The sequence below is a fragment of the Condylura cristata genome, unplaced genomic scaffold (genome assembly GCF_000260355.1).
Source record: "Condylura cristata isolate star-nosed mole 26May11 unplaced genomic scaffold, ConCri1.0 scaffold00032, whole genome shotgun sequence".
Lineage (NCBI taxonomy): Eukaryota > Metazoa > Chordata > Mammalia > Eulipotyphla > Talpidae > Condylura > Condylura cristata.
Window position 1 is genome coordinate 4,610,943 of NW_004567133.1, and position 18,736 is coordinate 4,629,678.

The window sequence follows — 18,736 nt, forward strand, 5'->3', positions numbered from 1 at the left end:
GCATTTGGGCTGCTTCCATGTTTTTCCAATTGTAAATAAAGCAGCAATAAACATGGGGGTGCAGGTATCTTTTTCAATCAGTGTTTTGGGTAGATACCTAGGAGTGGGATTGCTGGGTCGTAGGGAAGCTCATAAATAATCTTTTTAAAAAAATACTAGTAAATAAATAAATAAGCTTGGTTATCTGAAAATTTGAATGGTATTACACAACCCCCTTCCAGCATGGCTCGCTCACATGTCCAAGTCAATGCTAGTTACTAGCAGGCTGCCTCAAAAAGTAGACCTCTCCCTAAGCCTGCTTAAGTATCTTCATAACGTGGAAACTGGGTTCATAGAATGTGTGATCTAAGTGGCGAGCACGATAGAAGCTACAATGGGACTTAGCCTGGAAAGTCACACATCATCAATTCTGTACTATCCCATTGGGTCAGGACAGCGCTATTTAGTGTGGGACAAGACTACACAATGACATGCATGCCAGGAGGTGGAAATCACTGATGACAATTTTGGGAACCTGCTATTGTAGCCTGAAAGCTGTCATGCTGCGAGGGAGCCCCAACTAGCCCCTACAGAGAGCCTACGTAGCTAGAGGGATAGGCCCCGAGCCCGCAATGAGAAAGGGAGAGAGGGTAAGAGAGGCGAGGGAAGAGGCATGGAGGGCCGCAAGAGGGGCCAGTAGGAAAGGCTGGGGAGGAAAGAAGGAATGGCTGAGCAAGCTGGGAGGATGGGAGGTTAGTCTTCACGATGTCTGGAATCATCATTTCAGGGAAACTGCAGTATAAGCTGGAGTCCATGATCCCGCTGGCCTCTAGGTCCTAGATGCTTAGAACGAGTCTTGGCACAAAGTGAGCGCAAAACGTTGTTATCCGTAATTTCTTTTGACTCAGGGAACTCCATTTCCCTTGAGGCTGTGCTGCCTAGCAGACTCCAACTCCCACCATGCCTAGCAGCTCGCCCAGACCGCGAATACCTACCTACACCCCTGAAAATGATTTTCCAGTCCCGGCATTCTTCGCTGTTTACCTCCGCACCAGCCTACAAAATCTTCACAACCACCAATTGAGTGAGAGAGTACGAGAGCTGACAGACGAGCCGCCCAATCAGAGGGAAGGGGGCGGGCGTGTCCGTGCACTGCCCCGCCCCTGCCCCGTGGCTGGTTCACTCCGGGAAGGCGCCTCTGGCTGGACCCGAAGATATGGGCTCTACCTGGCGGAGCCCCGGCTGGGTGCGGCTGGCTTTGTGTCTTGCGGGCGTAGTGCTTTCTCTCTACGCGCTGCACGTGAAGGCGGAGCGCGCCCGCAACCAGGATTACCGCGCGCTCTGCGACGTAGGCACAGCCATCAGCTGTTCGCGCGTTTTCTCTTCCAGGTGCGCTCCGCAATGCAAGGCTTGGGAACCAGGCCGTTCGTGGGAACATTGCCTGGGGACCGTGTATGAATGGCGGTCAGGTTATCTGATGATTCCGGAGTCTGGGATCGGGGTGGCCGGGGAGAGGAGCATTGGGGCCGGGCTGCACAGGGGATCAGGTGTCAGAGACAGGCGTGTGCAACGGGGTGATGGTGGTCTGTGCGCAAATAGTACTGGGGAGTGGAGTTATTCTGGAGAGTAGCACGTGGCTCGGGATGCCAAGGAATAACGGTGACCCCGTGAGGAGGAGGTGGGCTGGCATGGAGGGGACTGGTGATGGTGCCCAAGTCCTGCTTTGTTTGGAGGACAGGGCTTAGCAGTATGACTGAATATACAGGGGAGGGATGGGCAGGATTTGGGAGTCCAGGGCAGATTCTACCCTAAATTCTCAGACGCTGATAACTATGTAAAGTAAGGCCAACCATTATACCACCTTGCCACTTTAAGAGTAATTGAAAGTTAGGGTCTCCCTGATGGCCTAGGTGTTAAGTCTCAGTGCTGTCACTACTCGCTGGCCAGGGAGCTCACCCACATGGCACAGCACACCTCTCCTGTCTGGCACTGCTCCACCTCAGTAGTGTATTTCAGTACATTTGCCTGCTTTGCTCACCATTCTGTCTCTGGTGAATCCTCCCACTGCAGCTCTGGCCCACGCCTGGCTCTCCTATGCAAAAAGAATGATTCTAAATATAAAAAAATAATTGAAAGTCTAGGATGAAAAAAGGGCCTGTGGAGGAATCACAGCCCAGCCATGGGGATAGGGAAGAATGGGGGCGGTGAGGTGGAATCCTGACGTGGCCAAAGGGAGAGCAGGAGGTCATCAACCCTTGGACTCAGGTGGGGGTGGGGAAGGAAGAGAGGGGAAGGACAGCCCAGGTGGTTTTTTGCACATTACCCCTACAGGACAGGGCCCAAGGCACTAAGTGGACACTCCTAACCTCACTCTCCACCCCTTAGGTGGGGCCGTGGCTTTGGGCTTGTGGAGCATGTGCTGGGCCAGGACAGTGTCCTCAATCAATCCAACAGTATATTCGGTTGCATCTTCTACACACTACAGTTGCTGTTAGGTGAGTGGCCCTGCCCCTTCCCAATACCCATCCCCCTCCCCAGGCCAGGCCAGGCCAGGCCAGGCCCATCCCTTTGCAATGCTGGTGACCCAGACAACTGACAGGCAGCTGCTCGTCACCAGGCACCTTGGGAGCAGGAATTAACAGGAGTAGTTCAGGCCTAGGTTCTATCAGAGACTTCCTAGGACCCCAGTATTTTGGGACTCAGAGGTGGGGGGATCTAAGGATTACTTGTCTTTCATGTCATGTGGCAGCCAACAGGAAAATTTACTATTTGGGTTCCAGGAATCATGGAAAAAGACAAGAACCAAGGTCTTGTTGGGATAGACTTCCCTAGCAGCCCCTGGTGTCTCGATGGCACCCTGAAGTCATGGCAGTGCCCTTGAGGTGGCCCAGGGACACTGCCATGCCTGATGCTTTTCTGTCTTGCAGGTTGTCTACGGAGCCGCTGGGCATCTATCCTGCTAGTGCTGACTGCCTTGGTGTCTCTCGCTGGTTCTGTATACCTGGCCTGGATCCTGTTCTTTGTGCTCTACGATTTCTGCATCGTCTGCATCACCACCTATGCCATCAACATGGGGCTGACAGTACTTAGCTTCCGGGAGGTCCAGAAACCACAGGGCAAGGTCAAGGGGCCCTGAGCCTTCACCCCAAGCCAGGCTGGCCATATCTGTTCTGCTTTGGCATATGAGTCTTGCACAAGGGGGCCGCCTGTGGGTCCACAGAAGACTTTGCAACCAGCCCCCACCACACGCCCACGCAGGACGGTGGACCAAAAGTGCCATGCTTGTTCCTCCACCCTAGAGCCTCTGACTCTGTCCGCAAGGGTCGGTCTTCAAAGCACCTGCCATTGCCCAAGGAGGGAAGCAATAAAATTATTTAAATAAATTGGCCAAGTCTGAGCCATCTGTCTGGGACCCTAGTGTTTGGCTTTTGGTCTCCTTTGAGGCTGGAAGGATATGAGTCAGAAAGTGGAGGGCTTGTCTGGGAAGGGTGGTTAGTTCATTCTCCAGTGGGTGGAGTCAGCAAGACCTGGGGCGCCTTCAGCCCCCACCCCCAGGAAACAGGCTGGGATCTTGTCCCTGCTGCCCATGGGAGGCAGACCTCCTCTCCTGGGAGGTCTAAGCATGCATTTGCAAGGGCAAGTTGCCCTTCTGGTTCTGTACCTGCTTGCTGGGAAGTTCTTCCTAGAGTCTAACCTTAACCCCTTCAATGCTTTCTGTAGTACCCCAAGCCAGTCTTGGCAGCCCTGGAGGGCCAGCAACAGGTGTGAGCATTTTTGTTTTGTTTTTCTTAGCACATACTAAGCACTTACCTGCATACCAAGCACTGTTTAAGAACATGACGTGTCGACTCATTTAATCCTTATAGCAATTGTATGAGGTAGATACTGTTATTACCCCTATCTTGATAAGGAAACTGAGGTATAGAAAGGCTAAGTAACTTCCTAGGATCACCAGCCAGTGCTGGCGAAGGAGTTAGGGAGCCCTCAGGACTCGAATACACTCAGGGCATCTGGACCCAAAGTTTACACTCAACCTTAGCCAGGTTGGTGTCAGAGTTCCGGAACAGTCTGGGCTGGCCTAAATTAGAAATCCAGATTAAGATTAATCTTAATCCTGATTAAGAGTTGATCAATACCTGCTAGAAACAACCATAAATCCTGTCTCCTGGAAGCAACTGATCCAGGAAGGTGTTGAGATTTGCTGGTGTCCCAGAAAGTAAGTAGCAGGGCCCCAACCCTCCCTGTGCTTGCTGCCTCTGAAGCAGGAAGAGAGAAGGTTCGAGAAACCCACTGGACCTGGCTGTATGGGAAGGTGAGATGAAAAGCGACAACTAGGAGGGCCTGCTCATCGTGCCTGTCCAGTCCCCGGGAGCACATTCCCCTGCCACACTCCCCTCCAAACAACACACTGTCACCTTCCACAACCCAGAGCTTTTCAGACAAGGTACAGGGAGGCTGAATGTCCAAGGCCACTTAGGGAAGAGAAGTGGGATTTGAACCCAGGGAAATGACCACAGCTGAGGCCCAGAGAGGAATGGTGACGAGCCCAGGGTCACTCAGCTACAGCCCCAGAGCCTCGAACTGTTGGCTCCTTTCCAGCCCAAGAAAAGTGATGACACCTGACGCTTAGGCAGCGGGGGGCGGGGCAGGGGTGGAGCGAGGGAGACCCAGGCAGCCTTCGAGGAGGCACAGGCAGCAGACTGGCCTGGAGCAGCATGGAGCAGAGCTGGGGACCAGGGCTACTCATCCTAGGCATGGTGGCCTTCGTAGAGGGTGAGCCAAGGTGGAAGCAGGGTGGTGGGGGCTCAGGGGGCCCCTCTGCCAGGTAGCCCCTGCAGCTTGGTGTGAGGAAGCCCGCTCTGGGTGAGTCTACCTGTGGCCATGTAACTGGCCGCGTGTGTGGGGAGGTGTATGTGGCTGCCTGCATCTATAGGGTGTGATTTTCTTGCACTGGATTACAGTCTGTGTCTGCAGGGACTGTCATTCTGCTAGTCTGTACCTTCCGCCTTTCTACTTCAAGTGACCTCAGGCAAGCTCTGGGGCCCTGGGCCCATCTCTTTGTCTCCACATGGCTCCGGGCTTTGATTTTTAATGTGTGTGTCTGAGTGTCTCTGATGGAGAAGAGGTGCGGCAAGGGATCATTTGGTAGTATGGAGGTTTCTGGAAAGGTGGGGAAATCTGAATGGTTAGAACAGGGGATTTTTAATGGGTCTGTTTGTGTGTCTGTGATGGGAAAGAGGTGCGGCAAGGGAACTTTTGGCAGTATGGAGGTTCTGGAAAGGTGGGGAAATCTGAGTTGTTAGAACTGAGAGAAGTGGATTTCAATCTCTTTAAGCCCTCCCTCTATTGGACAAGGCGTGGGCTCCCAGTCCTTGCTCTTAGGCCTCATGGCTGAGGCACAATTAGGCTAAATGGCCTCCATAGCCACAGTCTGCCTCTCTGACTCAACAGTGGGGGTAGGAGTTGGGGGTTCTCGAGCCAGGAGGAGGACTGGCCTGGTCCCAAGCTGAATCTTGGGCCCGGCTGCTCGGGCGCAGGAGTGCTGAGCACAGCTGAGGGAGAAATAATTAGAGTGTACATGCTGAGTAGGGTCCAATAAAAGCTGCTTCTGGACCTCATATAAATATTTTTATTCTGGGAGGGGCTGATGAGGTAGCCACGGAGTCACAGGCAAAGACCCAGGGCCTACCCGTCTGACCCACTCGCTCCAGTACTGGAGCAGGAGGCGAGGCTCCCCAAGTCCCTCCTCTCTCTTCCCAGGTCTTCAAGCAGCTCAGCGGGGTAAGCACTGGGGTCCTGGCACCTGGGTCTTGGTTGGGCCTGGGGGCCTCTGCCTTGCCTCTGCCGTCAGCCTGACCCACCCCTCCCCACAGCTTGTGGGCAGCGTGGCCCTGGCCCCCCCGAGCCCCAGGAGGGCAACACGGTGCCTGGTGAGTGGCCATGGCAGGCCAGTGTGAGGAGGCAGGGGGTCCACATCTGCAGCGGCTCCCTGGTGGCAGACACCTGGGTCCTCACTGCTGCCCACTGCTTCGAAAAGTGAGTCGTGGCTGGGTTTCTGGTTTTGGGGTGGGTGTCTTCTCCCCAAATCCCACTAGACTGATCCCTGCCCCTAAAATAATGAAGTACCATTTATTTAAAAGATGCCACATGCCAATACGTATTATCAAGTTAATCTTAATAACCCTTACCAGTGGAAGCCTTACAAATGAAAAACCGAGGTTGCAAGCAGGCACGGCCCTTGCTCAAGGTCACAGCACCCACGCTGTGCTGTCTCCGTGTCCCACCCCCCCTGTCCCATCCACCCCCCACTTTGCACTCAACGCCTTGAATTTGTACCTCCCCCTCCAGGGCTGCCATGACAGAACTGAACTCCTGGTCAGTTGTCCTGGGTTCGCTGCAACGGGAAGGGCTGAGCCCAGGGGCTGAGGAGGTGGGGGTGACAGCTCTGCAGCTGCCCAGGGCCTATAATCACTACAGCCAGGGCTCGGACCTGGCTCTGCTCCGGCTGGCCCGCCCTGCGGCCCACATGCCCCTCTGCTTGCCCCAGCCTGCCCATCACTTCCCCTTCGGGGCTGCCTGCTGGGCCACTGGCTGGGGTCAGGACACCAACGATGGTAAGTGCTGCCCCAGACTGAAGCCCGGGGAGGTACCCTGCTTGCCTGAGTTCACACAGCTTCAGTGGCGCAACTGTCCGGGCTCCCAGTCTCCCTCTCCCTCGCCCCCCCCTCTTTTGCCAGCTCCCGGAACCCTTCGGAACCTGCGCCTTCATCTAATCAGCCGACCCACGTGTAACTGTCTCTACAATCGGCTACACCAGCGGCTGCTGGCTAGCCCAGCTCGGCCTGGGATGCTGTGTGGGGGCGCCCAGCCGGGGGTGCAGGGGCCCTGTCAGGTCTGAGGGGGACAAAGGGAAGGGAGCAGAAGGGGGGACCTTTAAAGAAACTGGGGGCTCAGTCCACAGAACTGGTGAAAGGGTAGAGGCTGGGGCTCAGGTATCTATCCCAGACTTCACTGCCTCTTGCCAGGGAGACTCTGGGGGCCCAGTGCTGTGCCGTGAGCCCAGCGGACACTGGGTGCAAGCTGGGATCATCAGCTTTGCGTCGAGCTGTGCCCAGGAAGACACTCCGGTGCTGCTGACTGACACGGCTGCTCACAGCTCCTGGCTGCAGGCTCGAGCTGAGGGAGCAGCTTTCATGGCCCAGAACCCAGAGACCCAGCAGATCAGTGATGAGGACAGCTGTGTAGGTGAGTGGGGCATGAGGGGCTGAGAGGACTGTTATGTGGGGATAACCGGGGGACATCTGGGCAGTACGCAGAAGGCAAAGTTAAACATCAGCTCAGAATAGTCACTACCAGACAGCCTCACGCTGCCAGGAGCAAACTGCTGGGGGAACTTCTCAGGTTCCTACCCATCCCTACAACGGGAACAGCTCCAAAAGGCTGAAAAGTATAGATGCTTTGGAACTTGGTAAGTTTGGGATTTAGGTAAGCAGTGGGACCTCTGAGAACTTGCTGAAGGTTTCTGAGGTGACCTGGAAGTTTCTAAGCAGGGAATCAATAGGACAGGGTAGGGCACCCCCACAGGGTGCTGGCATTAAATGACTAACATGAAAATTACATGCAAAATAATTCCTTAGAAACTACATCCTGATGGTAAGAGAAGCACTAGTGAGCCTGGAATTCTGAGACCAGTCCAGGCCTGGAGGGGTGCAGTAATGGGCGAGGTAAGGGAGAGCCGCATCACTCCCCTCTGGAGAGGCGGACCATCAGGAGTAAAAGCTTTTGAGCCCCAAGCCTGCTGCTTGCCTGTGGCTACAGAGTTAGAAAGTCACTTAACTTCTCTGGAACTTTGGATACCTTCAAGAATGAGCAAAACACGAATCAACCTGAAAGGGTATTTTGAGGATTTGATAGTGTGCAGAAGCACTCAGCATAGGGCCTGGAGGGTGTGAGCACTAAAAAGCCAGATGATGCAATGTTTCAGCCTGCGGATCTCTGAAGCAAGGAGGTCCCCAGACCGGAGCCCCCTCCCCATGGCCCTGGGATGCCAGGCTGAAGTACCAGGGAAAGCTGGCCTGTGGCGGAGTCCTGGTGTCAGAGGAGGTAGTGCTGACTGCTGCCCACTGCTTCATCGGGTGAGCCCTCTGCCCTGCCACTGTGTGTCCCCGCCCCTGCTGGCAGCCCTGCCACTCAGTGCGGTCAATGCTGCCTCTGCACAGGCGCCAGACGCCAGAGGAGTGGCGTGTAGGGCTGGGGGCTGGACCAGAGGAGCGGGACCTGAAGCAACTCACCCTCCATGGAGCTTACACCCACCCCGAGGGGGGCTATGACGTGGCCCTCCTGCTCCTGGCCCAGCCCGTAACACTGGGCCCCAGCTTAAGACCCCTTTGCCTGCCCTACGCTGACCACCACCTGCCTGATGGGGAACGTGGCTGGATCCTGGGGCTGGCCCGCCAAGGAGCAGGTATGTAGAATGGGGCCACTGGCCACTAGCCATCCAGTGAGGCCACTGGGCAGCTGGGTCTCTTCATGTGTCCTATAGGTACCAGCTTCCCACAGACAGTGCCTGTCACCCTCTTGGGGCCCAAGGCCTGCAGCAGGCTTCACACAGGCCTTGGGAACAGAAGCATCCCCATTCTGCCAGGGATGGTGTGTACCAGTGTTGTGGGTGAGCCGCCCCACTGTGAGGTGAGCCCCAATCCATCAATCTCCCCCACCCTTTACCCTACAACTTCTGCCAGGCTTAGCCTCTAGGTCAGGAACTAGGCCTTTCCGCTAACTGGCTCCAACCAGCCAGAGCCTCAGCCCAGCACCAGGCTCCTTATATCGTCCCCGACTGCCCAAGAGCAAGAGAAAGTCACCCAGTGTCACCTGACCCCCAACAGGGTCTGTCTGGGGCCCCACTGGTGCACGAGGTGAGAGGCACGTGGTTCCTGGCTGGGCTACACAGCTTTGGAGATGCCTGCCAGGGGCCAGCCCGGCCTGCGGTCTTCACGGCACTCGCCCCCTATGAGAGCTGGATCAGCAGTGTGGACTGGCAGGTCTACTTCGCTGAGGAGCCGGAGCCGGAGCCGGAGGCCGAGATGGGAAGCTGCCCCGCCAACGCGAGTATGTGGCCCAGGGCCCCTCTGTCACTACTCACGCCCTTTCTTCTCACTCTAGGGCAACATCTATTCTGACCCACTTTTACCTGCCCTGCATGGGTGGAGCAGAGGGACAGATTCACTGGGGTTCAAATTCAGGTTCTGATCCCTCTGTGACTCGGAGCAGACCTCTCAACCTCTCCGAATTGCAGCTTTTCCATTTGTGGTAGAGGCCAGGCAGTATCTCCTTCCTTTTTGGAGGGAGGGAGAAAAGTTATAAGGATACGGCTAACCCCACCCTCCCTCTTCCCGACAGGCCGACCAGCTGGCTGTTGACAGGTGGCTCTGGGATGCTGCGGCGCTGCCCGGCCCGGTGTCTCTCCCAGCATCCCCACCCACGATCCAGGCGCGGGGACAGCCCAACAGCCTGCTCTGACCAGCAGCCGCCCCACTCCCCACCTTGCAGGGCAGGATGTCGCCTGGGGGTGCTCCCCACACCCAGCTCTTCTTTCCGACGCAGGCGTCCCCAACTTCTCTATCTTCATCCCCTGAGATACAATCACACCAAGCCCATACTTTGAAACTTTCATTTTTTGGGAGGGAGGGGGCAGTTTTCCTTTTTTTTTTTAAAACTTAAATAAATTGTTACAAAATAGACTTTAGAAAATAAGTTACAAATTGTAGCAAAAGGCTCCCCTTCCACAAGCCACCTTCCCACCTGTGGCTCTCTGGAATTTGCCTCTCCCTGGTGAAGCTGGTTGGTGAGTGTGGCCCAAAACTATGGCAGAACCTGGCACCAGGTTTCTTGCTGTGCCAGTCATAGGAAGGAACATGGTGACAGGCTGCGGGAAGGCGCTCCTTCAAGGTCACTAGCAGCCAACCCCTCGGACCTCCCGGGGGAAGAGCCAGGTCTCAGTCCTCTTCTCAGGGGAGAGGAGAAAAGAGGTGAGGATGCCCAAACTACTCCTGAGCAAAACAGAGATCACGCCTTCCCCTGCAACCCCCACCCCACCAACCCCGTATTCTGATCTTTGGAGCTTGAAGTTCAGAGGGAGAAGCTGAGGTCTGCAGGCCACTGGGGTGAAGGGTCCATGAGTGGGGTCGTGGGGGTGGGTGGAGGGGGCAATGACAAATCCCCTCTGCCCGCCGCTGACGCCTTTGGGGCTCCTAGGGAGAGAGAGAGGAGGTCACTAAGGGGGCAAACCCCACACAGCTTGTACCCCCTCCCCAGCACTGCTGGCCATTCCCTTCCCTGCCCCTAGTCCCAGAGGCCTGTATGTGAAATCAGGACACCCAATTTTATCTCCCCAGTCCTGGCTAACTTGCTCCTCACTCCCTCCCTGAGGTCTCAAGAAATCTAGCCTGAAAGCCATCTCTTTGGCCCTTTTGGGAATCTCCCCGTTCCCCTGCCATCTCTGGTCAAGAGCATGCCACCTCAGGGTACCCACCTTGGTGGCTACTAAATGGAATGGTCCCTGGACAAAGGATACAGGTTCCTAGAGGAGGTGGAGACTGTGAGCCCAGGGTCTGCAGCTGCCTCCTCCAACAGGGTGGGGTGGAGGTGACTTTCTGATAGATGGGAGATAGGGGCTAATGGCTGTTGTTGCCTCAGCAAGGCCTGGCTTCACAGAAACAATTATCTGTGACTCAGTCCTCCAGTTAAAGGTGTGCTGGCAGGGAGGGGTGCACAGGTGAAAAGGGTGGTTTAGCGGGGTTCCAAAAGAGAGCCACAACAGGGGGACAGCTGGTTAGAGAGATGTGGGGCCACACAGGTAGGGCAGGGCCAAAGGCCTAGTTTCCAGCAAACAGCAGAGGGCTGAGACAAGATGCGGGGAAGAGGGACGGGGCACGGGGTGCCACCCAGTGACCCAGTTTCCTTGGGAAAATCAGCACTGAAGCCTCAGTCTGAGGGTGCCTCCCGCTCCCCATTCCACATTCCCTGCCTCCCTGCCTGCTCCAGGGAAGAAAAGAACCTAGGCCATGTTTTTCTCTGGAAATCGTTACTTCAGTGGCTCGATCAGGAGCGTTTCCAGATGTAGCAGTGAGATGGTACCCAGCTACCTCCCCACAAAAACAAGATCATTCCTCTTTGATCCTGTCACAGCTGAGGAGCTGACACCTGCCTCAACCCCTGCCCACTACTACCCCATTATTTACCTGACCTGGGAGTTCAAGAATCAGGTGCTCAAAAAGCAGCATTTGCAAACTGGTTTTCCCATTCCACATCCAAATGCCAGCCACCTCTTAGAATCCACATGACCCTCTCTTCCTGCACTGCCACCTGCCTTGGGGCCAGATCGTGCCCTCCACTGTGGGCCCTCCTCCTCTGAGCCCCTCAATCCTCTGCCCAAGCCCGCTCATGCCCCCGTACCAGAGCTGGCCACTGTCCATTCCTCCTGGTGCTGCTGCTGGTGCTGCAGGAAGCTGATTCGGCGACGAAAGTGACGGGGACAGTGGGGGCAGGTGAAGGGCCCCTCCCGGGGTGCATGGACTCGCCCGTGGCCCTCCAGGCGGGCGGCTGTCCGGAAGGCCTTGCCACAGATGCTGCAGCGATGGCGCTTTGGGTCCGTGTGGGTCCTGCCATGGTTCTTAAGGGACAGCAGGTTGGGTAGAAGTTTGGGGCAGAGGGAACAGGGATAGAGTCCAGTGGTGTGGGCCTTCTGGTGGTTCAGCAGGCTACCGGCATGACGGTAGGTACGCCCACACTGGGCACAGCGGAAGGGCCGCTCCTCTTCAACCACTGTGGGCTTGGCTCCTTGCTCTCCATTAGCTCTCCTGGCATTCTCTCCTGGGGTCTTAGGGCTTTCTGTTGGGGTGTCCTGGGTTTTCTCTGGGCCAGGGAGAGCCATGTCATCCTCCACAGTCCCAGCTTTGGGAGGTCTGGCCTCTCTCTGGTGTGATGCCTGACTGAGGCCCTTAGCATGAATCTGCAGGTGGTCTGTCAGTTCATGGTGGGACGGAAAGGTGTTGCCGCAGTCAGGGCAGGTGAAGGTCTCGGCAGCTATGTGATTGTGGCTGTGACTCTTGGTGGCCACAGGACTCAAGGACTCCTTGGAGCAGGGAGTGCAATAGTGGCAGTCCGTCTTGTGGGTATTGTGGTGGTTCAGGAGGCCTTGTGATTGGCAGGCCTTGCCACAGTGGCTGCACGAAAAGGGGCGGCTCTCTGGCTGGAGCTGAGGGCTGCTGTCTCCAGTGTCCCAGCTACCCATGTGACTCAGATGGGTTCCGTTGGGCTGGCTGTCAGCAAAGTGGCAGGGGCGCCTGGGGACGCTGTCCCCTGACTCATCTGGTTTGGTCAGCACATGACCCTGAAGAACCCAATCTCCACCATGATTCACCGGTCCCCCGTCTCCTTGCCACCCATCTGCTTTCCCTGTGCCCCACGACACAGGCTCTGTGGCTTCTGAATCAGCCGCCCCGACCAGGCTCTGGCTCTGCTCCCCCTGCCTCGAGGCGCCATCCTCCAGCTGGGGTACCGACTCAATACCACCCGATCTGTCCTCTAGTCTCTGGTCATCAGCCAGTTTCTCCTCTCTGCCCTGGGTGCCATTTGGGCTTTCGTGACCACTTCTAGTCTCCTCATGCTCTCGCAGGTGCCGCTCCAGCGATCCCCGGCCAGGGAAGCCCCGGCCACAGAGGGCGCAGCGCACAGCTGCCCGCCGGGATCTACCCGCACGCCGCCGCCGGCTCTCCGAGTGCAGCCTCTGGTGGTCCTTCAGGGCCATGCGGTTGGAGTAAGTCTTGGGGCAGGTGGGACAGCTGTACTGGCCGGTCTCGTGACTACGCCGGTGGTTCAGGAGGCTGCCAGCGTGGCGGTAGGTCCGCCCACACTGCCCACACCGGAAGGGCCGATCTTCCCGAGGCAGTTTTCGGGTGCCCCCACCCCCACTCCGCTCAGCATGGACCCGCTGGTGGCTGGCCAACTGCTTCCGCAGGCGGAAGGCCTTCCCACATTCACAGCGGAAACGTCGGGGATCTGCATGGATGCGCCGGTGATTCTTGAGGGACATGAGGTTTGAGAAGCCTTTGGAGCAGGCCTGGCAGCCGAAGTGCCCGGTCTGGTGGCTCTGCCTGTGATTGATGAGGCTGCCGGCATGCTTGTATGAGCGGCCACACACCTCACAGCTGAAGGGCCGCTCAGAGCTGGCCTCTGTCTGGCAGCCTTTCTCCGCAGTCTCCAACCTCGGTTCCACCTCCTCCCCCTTCACAGTGGTCTCCTCCCATGCCTCTTCTTTCACCCCTGCCACCTCCTCTAGGGGCTCCAATTTAACTCCTTCCTGGAGCTTCAACACTTCCTGCCCCAGCCCCTCTGCTGCCATGTTCTGGGGCTCACTGCTGCCTCCTGCCTCTGGATTGGGCCCCACCTGGGGCTCAGAGCCTTTGCAGCGTGGGTGGTTTCGCAGGTGATTACGGTAGGCGGCCAGGTTGGGGTAGCAGCGGGAGCAGACAGGGCAGATGAAGTCTCCAGTCTGGTGGATCTTGCGGTGATTCACCAGGCTACCCCCGTGGCGATAGGTCTTGCCACACTGGTTGCAGCGGAAGGGGCGGGGCTGGGCCTCCAGAGAACACTCCCCCCCCTGCATGCAAAAGCTGTCTGCGGCTGTGGCACCTATTCCCTCGCCAGACTTTGTGTCTCCACCCGCCCCAGAGAGAGAGATCGCTGGGCCCTCAGAGACACCATCTGCAGCAATCCCCGCGGCATTACCTGACTCTCCCAACTGGCTGGGAGCCTTGCCGGTGGTGTTCCCAGAACTCTGACTTTGGTGGTGGCGTTCCAGGCTCCCCAGGTCATCATAGGTTTGACCGCAGCAGCCACAGATGTGCCCATAACCTGCTCCATCCAGCGCCTCCACTTCCCGCTGCAGCTGATTCAGCAGCTCCGCCTCCGAGAGCTGCAGTGGAGGGCTACCAGTGGAGGCTGCCCCCGCCGCTCCTTCCTCTTCCCCCTCCTCATCCGAGCCCTCGGTCATGCCGGCGTCATGGGCCTGGCGCCGGTGGAGCCTGTAACCCGCCCGCCCAGGGAAGATCATGCCGCAGAGGCAACAGAGGAAAGGCTGTGCTGAGGCTGCCTCCCCGGGCCTGTGGTTCTGGAAGTGGCTCCGCAGAGCAGGCAGCGAGTCAAACTCCTTTGGGCAGAGGGAACACTGATAGATGCCGGGTGGGTGGCAGGGTCTGTGGCTCAGCAGGCCGGTGGCATGGGGGAAAGAATGCCCACAGTCAGCACATGTATGGGAGACCTCAGCCTGCCAGCTTGTGACAGCTTCGCCTAAGGGGGAAGAGGAGATGGGCGGACCAGAGGCTGGTTTCTGGTCTTCATCCACCCTGGCGAGGCCATCACAGAAGCGAGTCCCATCACTTTCCTCATGGCCTGGGAGGTCCAAGGTGTCAAGGAAACAGGCCTCTTTCCTTTCCAATCCTTCCTCAGTACCGATGCTTTCTTTCTCACCCTCTACACATGCCCCGCCGCTCTCAAGCCCACATTTGTCCCTTTTGAATCTCGCCTGCGAACAGCACCCATCACTCTCCAAGTTGTCTTCAGTTCCAACAGGACTTTGCCCAGAAGGGTCTTGGGAACAGTTCAGGCCCTCATTATCTTCCACTGATTTCTGGGCCCAGTTCTCGCCTGATGGGAGTTTGGCTTCTCCCCCACCACCCGCACTGCCAGTTCGCCTCCGGTGCCGCCTGCTGCGCCGCCGACTGTGGCGTCGCAAGTGGTTCTTCATGGCTGCCATGGTGTGGAAGTGCTTGGCGCAGGTCCCACAACTGAAGTCTCCTGTCTGGTGGGTCTGTCTGTGGTTGATAAGACTGCCTGAGTGACGGTAGCTCTTGCCACAGTCTCGGCAGGCAAATGTCCGAGGAGGTGACACCCTGGTCTCTGTCTTGTGGTTTTCCCCTTCCCCGTGGGTTCGGTCATGATGTTCGAGGCTTTTGGGGCCTTCAAAGAACATGCCAGACACATTACATATCTGTGGTGCTGTCCTGTCTCCTGCAGGGGGGAGTTCAGTGGCTTCCTCTTCATGTTTGCACCCTTGCCCCAGACTGATTTGTGGGACTGTTTCTGCTCCTGGCAGATCAGGTGGAAGTTCCACTTTGAGGTGGGTGGGGGGACCCTCAGTCCCCGGGCCAGCACTGCGGCGAGCTGCTTTGCAATGTACCCGCACGTGGTTGCGCAGGGCCATGAGGTTGGGGTACTTGCGGGGGCAGAGTGAGCACTGATACTCTCCGGTGCGGTGGCTGTGGCGGTGGTTTACCAGGCTGCCCCGGTGGCGGTAGGCCCGGCCACACTCATTGCACTTATAGGGGCGGTGGTCCAGGGAGGTGGTGGGGCACACTTTCTCTTTGGGGGTGCTCTCAGCCAAAGGTAAAAGAGCTGGCAGCACTGATGACTGTTGCCCATCCTCCCCAGTTCCTTGCCGGGGTCGGTGGTGAGCCCGCACATGGTTTTTGAGGGCAGCTGCATTGAACAGCTGCTTGGAACAGACGGAGCAGGGGTACACGCCCGTTTGGTGGCTCTTGCGATGGTTGATGAGGCTCCCTGCATGGCGGTAGGTACGGCCACAGTCCCCACAGCGGAAAGGCCGGTACTCCTCCAGGCCACCGTCCTCCAGCTCCCCAGAGGTGCTGAGATCCCCGGAGCCGTTCAGCATCTGTGTATTGGGGAGCTGGTCCCGGCTACTCTCGTCTATGTGCCCATTGGTGGTAGGCACCCCTTTCTCTTCCCACAGCTGTTCCTGCCTTTCCCCTTCATGCGACTGCTGGTGTTCCAGCAGCTCTCGGGGAAGCCGGAAGGCGCGGGGGCAGCGAGGACACTGGTAAGGTCGATATTGGGCATGGAGTCGGGAGTGGTTCTTCAGAGCCATGAGGTTAGAGAACTCCTTGAAGCAGATGGCACAAGGGTAGACACCCAGGGTGTGGCTCTGGCGGTGGTTGGTGAGGCTCCCAGCATGCTTGTAAGTCTTGCCACACTGACTACACTTGTACCGCCGTTCCTCCTCAGCAGGAGGGGACTGGGTGGGCTCCTGGCCCCCCGTGAAATTCACTACTGACTCAGCCAAATACTGTTCCAAATTACTGAGGAGGCTGCTGGCTGGGGTGGGGAGGGGTGGGGCTTTGGCAGAGTTGGTGGTGGGCCCCCAGTCCTCGGCACCGCCCTCGGGATCTGGCTGGATTTCCCAGCCTTCTCTTTGCCTGGTAGGCGGTGGATCTTCCCAAGTGCCCAGGGCTGCTGCGGGGTCAGGCCCAGACTCACAGCCAGATGTCTCTTCAGTAAGCTTTTTCTGGTTTTCCCAGCCTTCTGCAGAGCCAAGCCTCTGACCCCAGGAGGCAGTGGACACTGTCTCACCGTGGAGGCGTGGTGTAGCTTCCTTTGGGCGGGGCGGCCTGCGCCTCCGTCGCCCCTCAGGAACATGAGTCCTCATGTGGCTCTTGAGGGCCATGGGATTGGTGAAGTCCTTACCACAGGTGGTACAGGGAAAAAGGCCAGTCTCGTGGGTCCGGCGGTGGTTGACGAGACTCCCTGGGTGACGGTAGCCCCGCCCACACTGCTGACAGCGGTAGGGTCGGGGGATGCTGTCAGCCTCCTCACTATCCTGACTGGAAGACGGGTGGAGTAATTCCCGGTGCCGTGATAGTTCTGGGAGGCTAGGAAAATGGCGCTGACAGTCAGAGCAGCTGAGTGAGGTGGGAACGTCCTCCATGGGGCAGTGTGACAGAAGCTGGAGGTTCAGGAAGAGCAGGCAGGTGGCAGCGGCATCTTCCACTGGTGGAGGGGCCCAGGCCTAGGAAGAGGAAGCAGTGATCAGAAGAAAGGCCTGCACTGACTTCGCTCTTGGCTCTCTCAGCAATAAGTTCACCAGAGGTCAGAGGTTCCCCAAGCATGAATGTCTATAAATCTGCTTCCAACTGGATCTAATCTTGAAGCACCATCATTCAAGGCCTCCTTGCATATAAGTTCCCCAAATATCAATGCTCCTCTAGGAATAGCTCAGGTTAAAGTCTAGAGGACTACAACCTACCACTGGTCATAAACCAATTTTCTTGCTCTTTCCAGCAAATCCAAAAAGGCTACCTCACTCTATGCTCTGTAATTGTGAAACAAACGAAACCTATCTTCTGTGACCTCTTAAAAGGAAATCTCAACCTTGTCTAGACCCTTCAATTAGAAAAGTCCAACCCTCACTCCTGCACTTCTTGGCTAAAAAGAGAAGCCTACAGGCACTGAAAAAGCAGCATCTTTCTCCAGCGCTTAAGAAAGTTCTCTTCAGAAAAAGGGGGGGCTTGTTCCCCTTCACTATAGCTTTCAGGGTCAGGTCTTCTTTCTAAGAGTCTCTTGACTACTCCTTCACCTACTTCCCCTAAACCCAAACCATCTTCCATCTTGGGAATGCCATCCCAGTTTTGGTTGTTCTGCACCCCCTACCTATTTCTCTCCCATTTTTTCCATCCTTACTGTCCCTTCTCATTTTTCTTCTACCTCCTCTCAAACACTGATGATGACAACAAAGCGTGCTAACAGCACTACCATGTACCACTGCCCAGCGATTACTCATTGTGTCACTGTCTCCTCACAACACACTGTGATCCCAATTACACAAGAGTAAACCTACTGACTCTGGCAATCTTTTCAAAGCCCTTGTTTCTCCATAGTTGCTCCCCATGCCTATGTCACCATGGCCTTCCCTCACTGGGATTTTTCACTCCCATGGGATCCCAATACAACTCCCAATCTCCGACTCTGAATCCCCTTTTTGAACCTGCTCCGTGAATTCTCACCTCACAAAGCCCTTTCGCTCAAGAATGCCCTCTCCTAATTAAGCACCAAGGAGGTCCTTTCGCCTTACTCATCTCCTCTGCCAATTTACTCTTAGGACCCCTACCTCGCACAGAGGCCCTTTCCCGTTCCCGCCGCGGGTGCGTCCGTTGGGGACCGCGAACGGGAGCGCGCCTGCGCAATGGGACCCTCACCCTAACTGCAGCCGCGCGCCCCAAGGGGTGGCTGTACGGGGCTCTCGCGCTTCCACACACCACACTCTGCCAGGGCTCCTGGGAAGTGAGAGGGGAGAGAAAGAAGGAAAGGAGGAGGAAGGAAAGGAAGAAGGTGAAGGCAGGTGGACGCAGCTGGCACGAACCAAGAGTCTAGCCCAGGGTCCGCGGACACTTCCTATTGTTACTAGGAAACAGGAAGTGTCCTGGCCGCAAAAGCTTCCCCGCGAAACCTCCGCCTTCGGGAACATATCCTGTCCCGCCTCCAAGTAGCCTGTCCACACAGACACACTTCCGGTGCTAGGGACGAGTTCGCTGCAACGCTACACTCACCCCGCCCCCGTAGGTCACAGCGCGGCTTCGTAGCACGCTACCTTAGCCACACTTCCGGCGAGAGCAGGGAAAGTCGTTCCGGTGCATACTGATTGGACACAGAAGAGGAAAAAAAAAGGGTTCTGCAGCCCTGACCTGAGTACTGTGGCGACACTTTTCGTGGGGCTCCCTGAAAAACTCAAGGCAGATGGGAGTCGACTCATTCACTCCTCGCTGTTAAAGGAAATGTTCTGGGACACAAGCGGGTGGGGGGGGCGTCTACAAATCTTGAGCATGGCCTTTCTGTCCTCTCATCTTCGAGTTCTTGATGATCTGGCCCCAGGATAGAAATAGCCGGGTTATACCGTCAACCTGTCCGA

At 56.8% G+C, this 18,736-nt stretch overlaps 3 protein-coding genes across 6 annotated transcripts; 2 read left to right on the forward strand and 1 right to left on the reverse strand.

Annotated features, from left to right (window-relative positions):
- Positions 1 to 1,150: 1,150 nt before the first annotated feature.
- Positions 1,151 to 3,377, forward strand: VKORC1 (vitamin K epoxide reductase complex, subunit 1). Its single transcript, XM_004691963.2, has 3 exons — positions 1,151 to 1,368; positions 2,365 to 2,474; positions 2,907 to 3,377. The coding sequence occupies exons 1-3, from the start codon at positions 1,196 to 1,198 to the stop codon at positions 3,113 to 3,115; spliced, it is 492 nt and encodes a 163-aa protein (XP_004692020.1). The 5' UTR covers positions 1,151 to 1,195; the 3' UTR covers positions 3,116 to 3,377.
- A 1,866-nt stretch (positions 3,378 to 5,243) lies between these two features.
- Positions 5,244 to 9,665, forward strand: PRSS53 (protease, serine, 53). Its single transcript, XM_012731639.1, has 11 exons — positions 5,244 to 5,260; positions 5,702 to 5,760; positions 5,853 to 6,015; positions 6,328 to 6,593; positions 6,717 to 6,871; positions 7,005 to 7,224; positions 7,964 to 8,114; positions 8,199 to 8,443; positions 8,522 to 8,667; positions 8,865 to 9,087; positions 9,379 to 9,665. Exons 1-11 carry the CDS (start codon positions 5,244 to 5,246, stop codon positions 9,396 to 9,398), a joined length of 1,665 nt encoding a protein of 554 aa, XP_012587093.1. The 3' UTR covers positions 9,399 to 9,665.
- Positions 9,662 to 18,643, reverse strand: ZNF646 (zinc finger protein 646). Of its 4 annotated transcripts, none has more exons than XM_004691964.2 (3): positions 18,419 to 18,643; positions 11,434 to 16,840; positions 9,662 to 10,229 (listed from the first exon to the last, which is right to left on the reverse strand). In XM_004691964.2, exons 1-3 carry the CDS (start codon positions 18,578 to 18,580, stop codon positions 10,108 to 10,110), a joined length of 5,691 nt encoding a protein of 1,896 aa, XP_004692021.2. In that variant the 5' UTR covers positions 18,581 to 18,643; the 3' UTR covers positions 9,662 to 10,107. The 4 variants fall into 4 exon arrangements, with proteins under 4 accessions (XP_004692021.2, XP_012587462.1, XP_012587460.1 ...); XM_012732008.1 differs by lacking the exon at positions 18,419 to 18,643 and adding an exon at positions 18,191 to 18,216; XM_012732006.1 differs by lacking the exon at positions 18,419 to 18,643 and adding an exon at positions 18,027 to 18,192.
- Between the last annotated feature and the right edge of the window lie 93 nt (positions 18,644 to 18,736).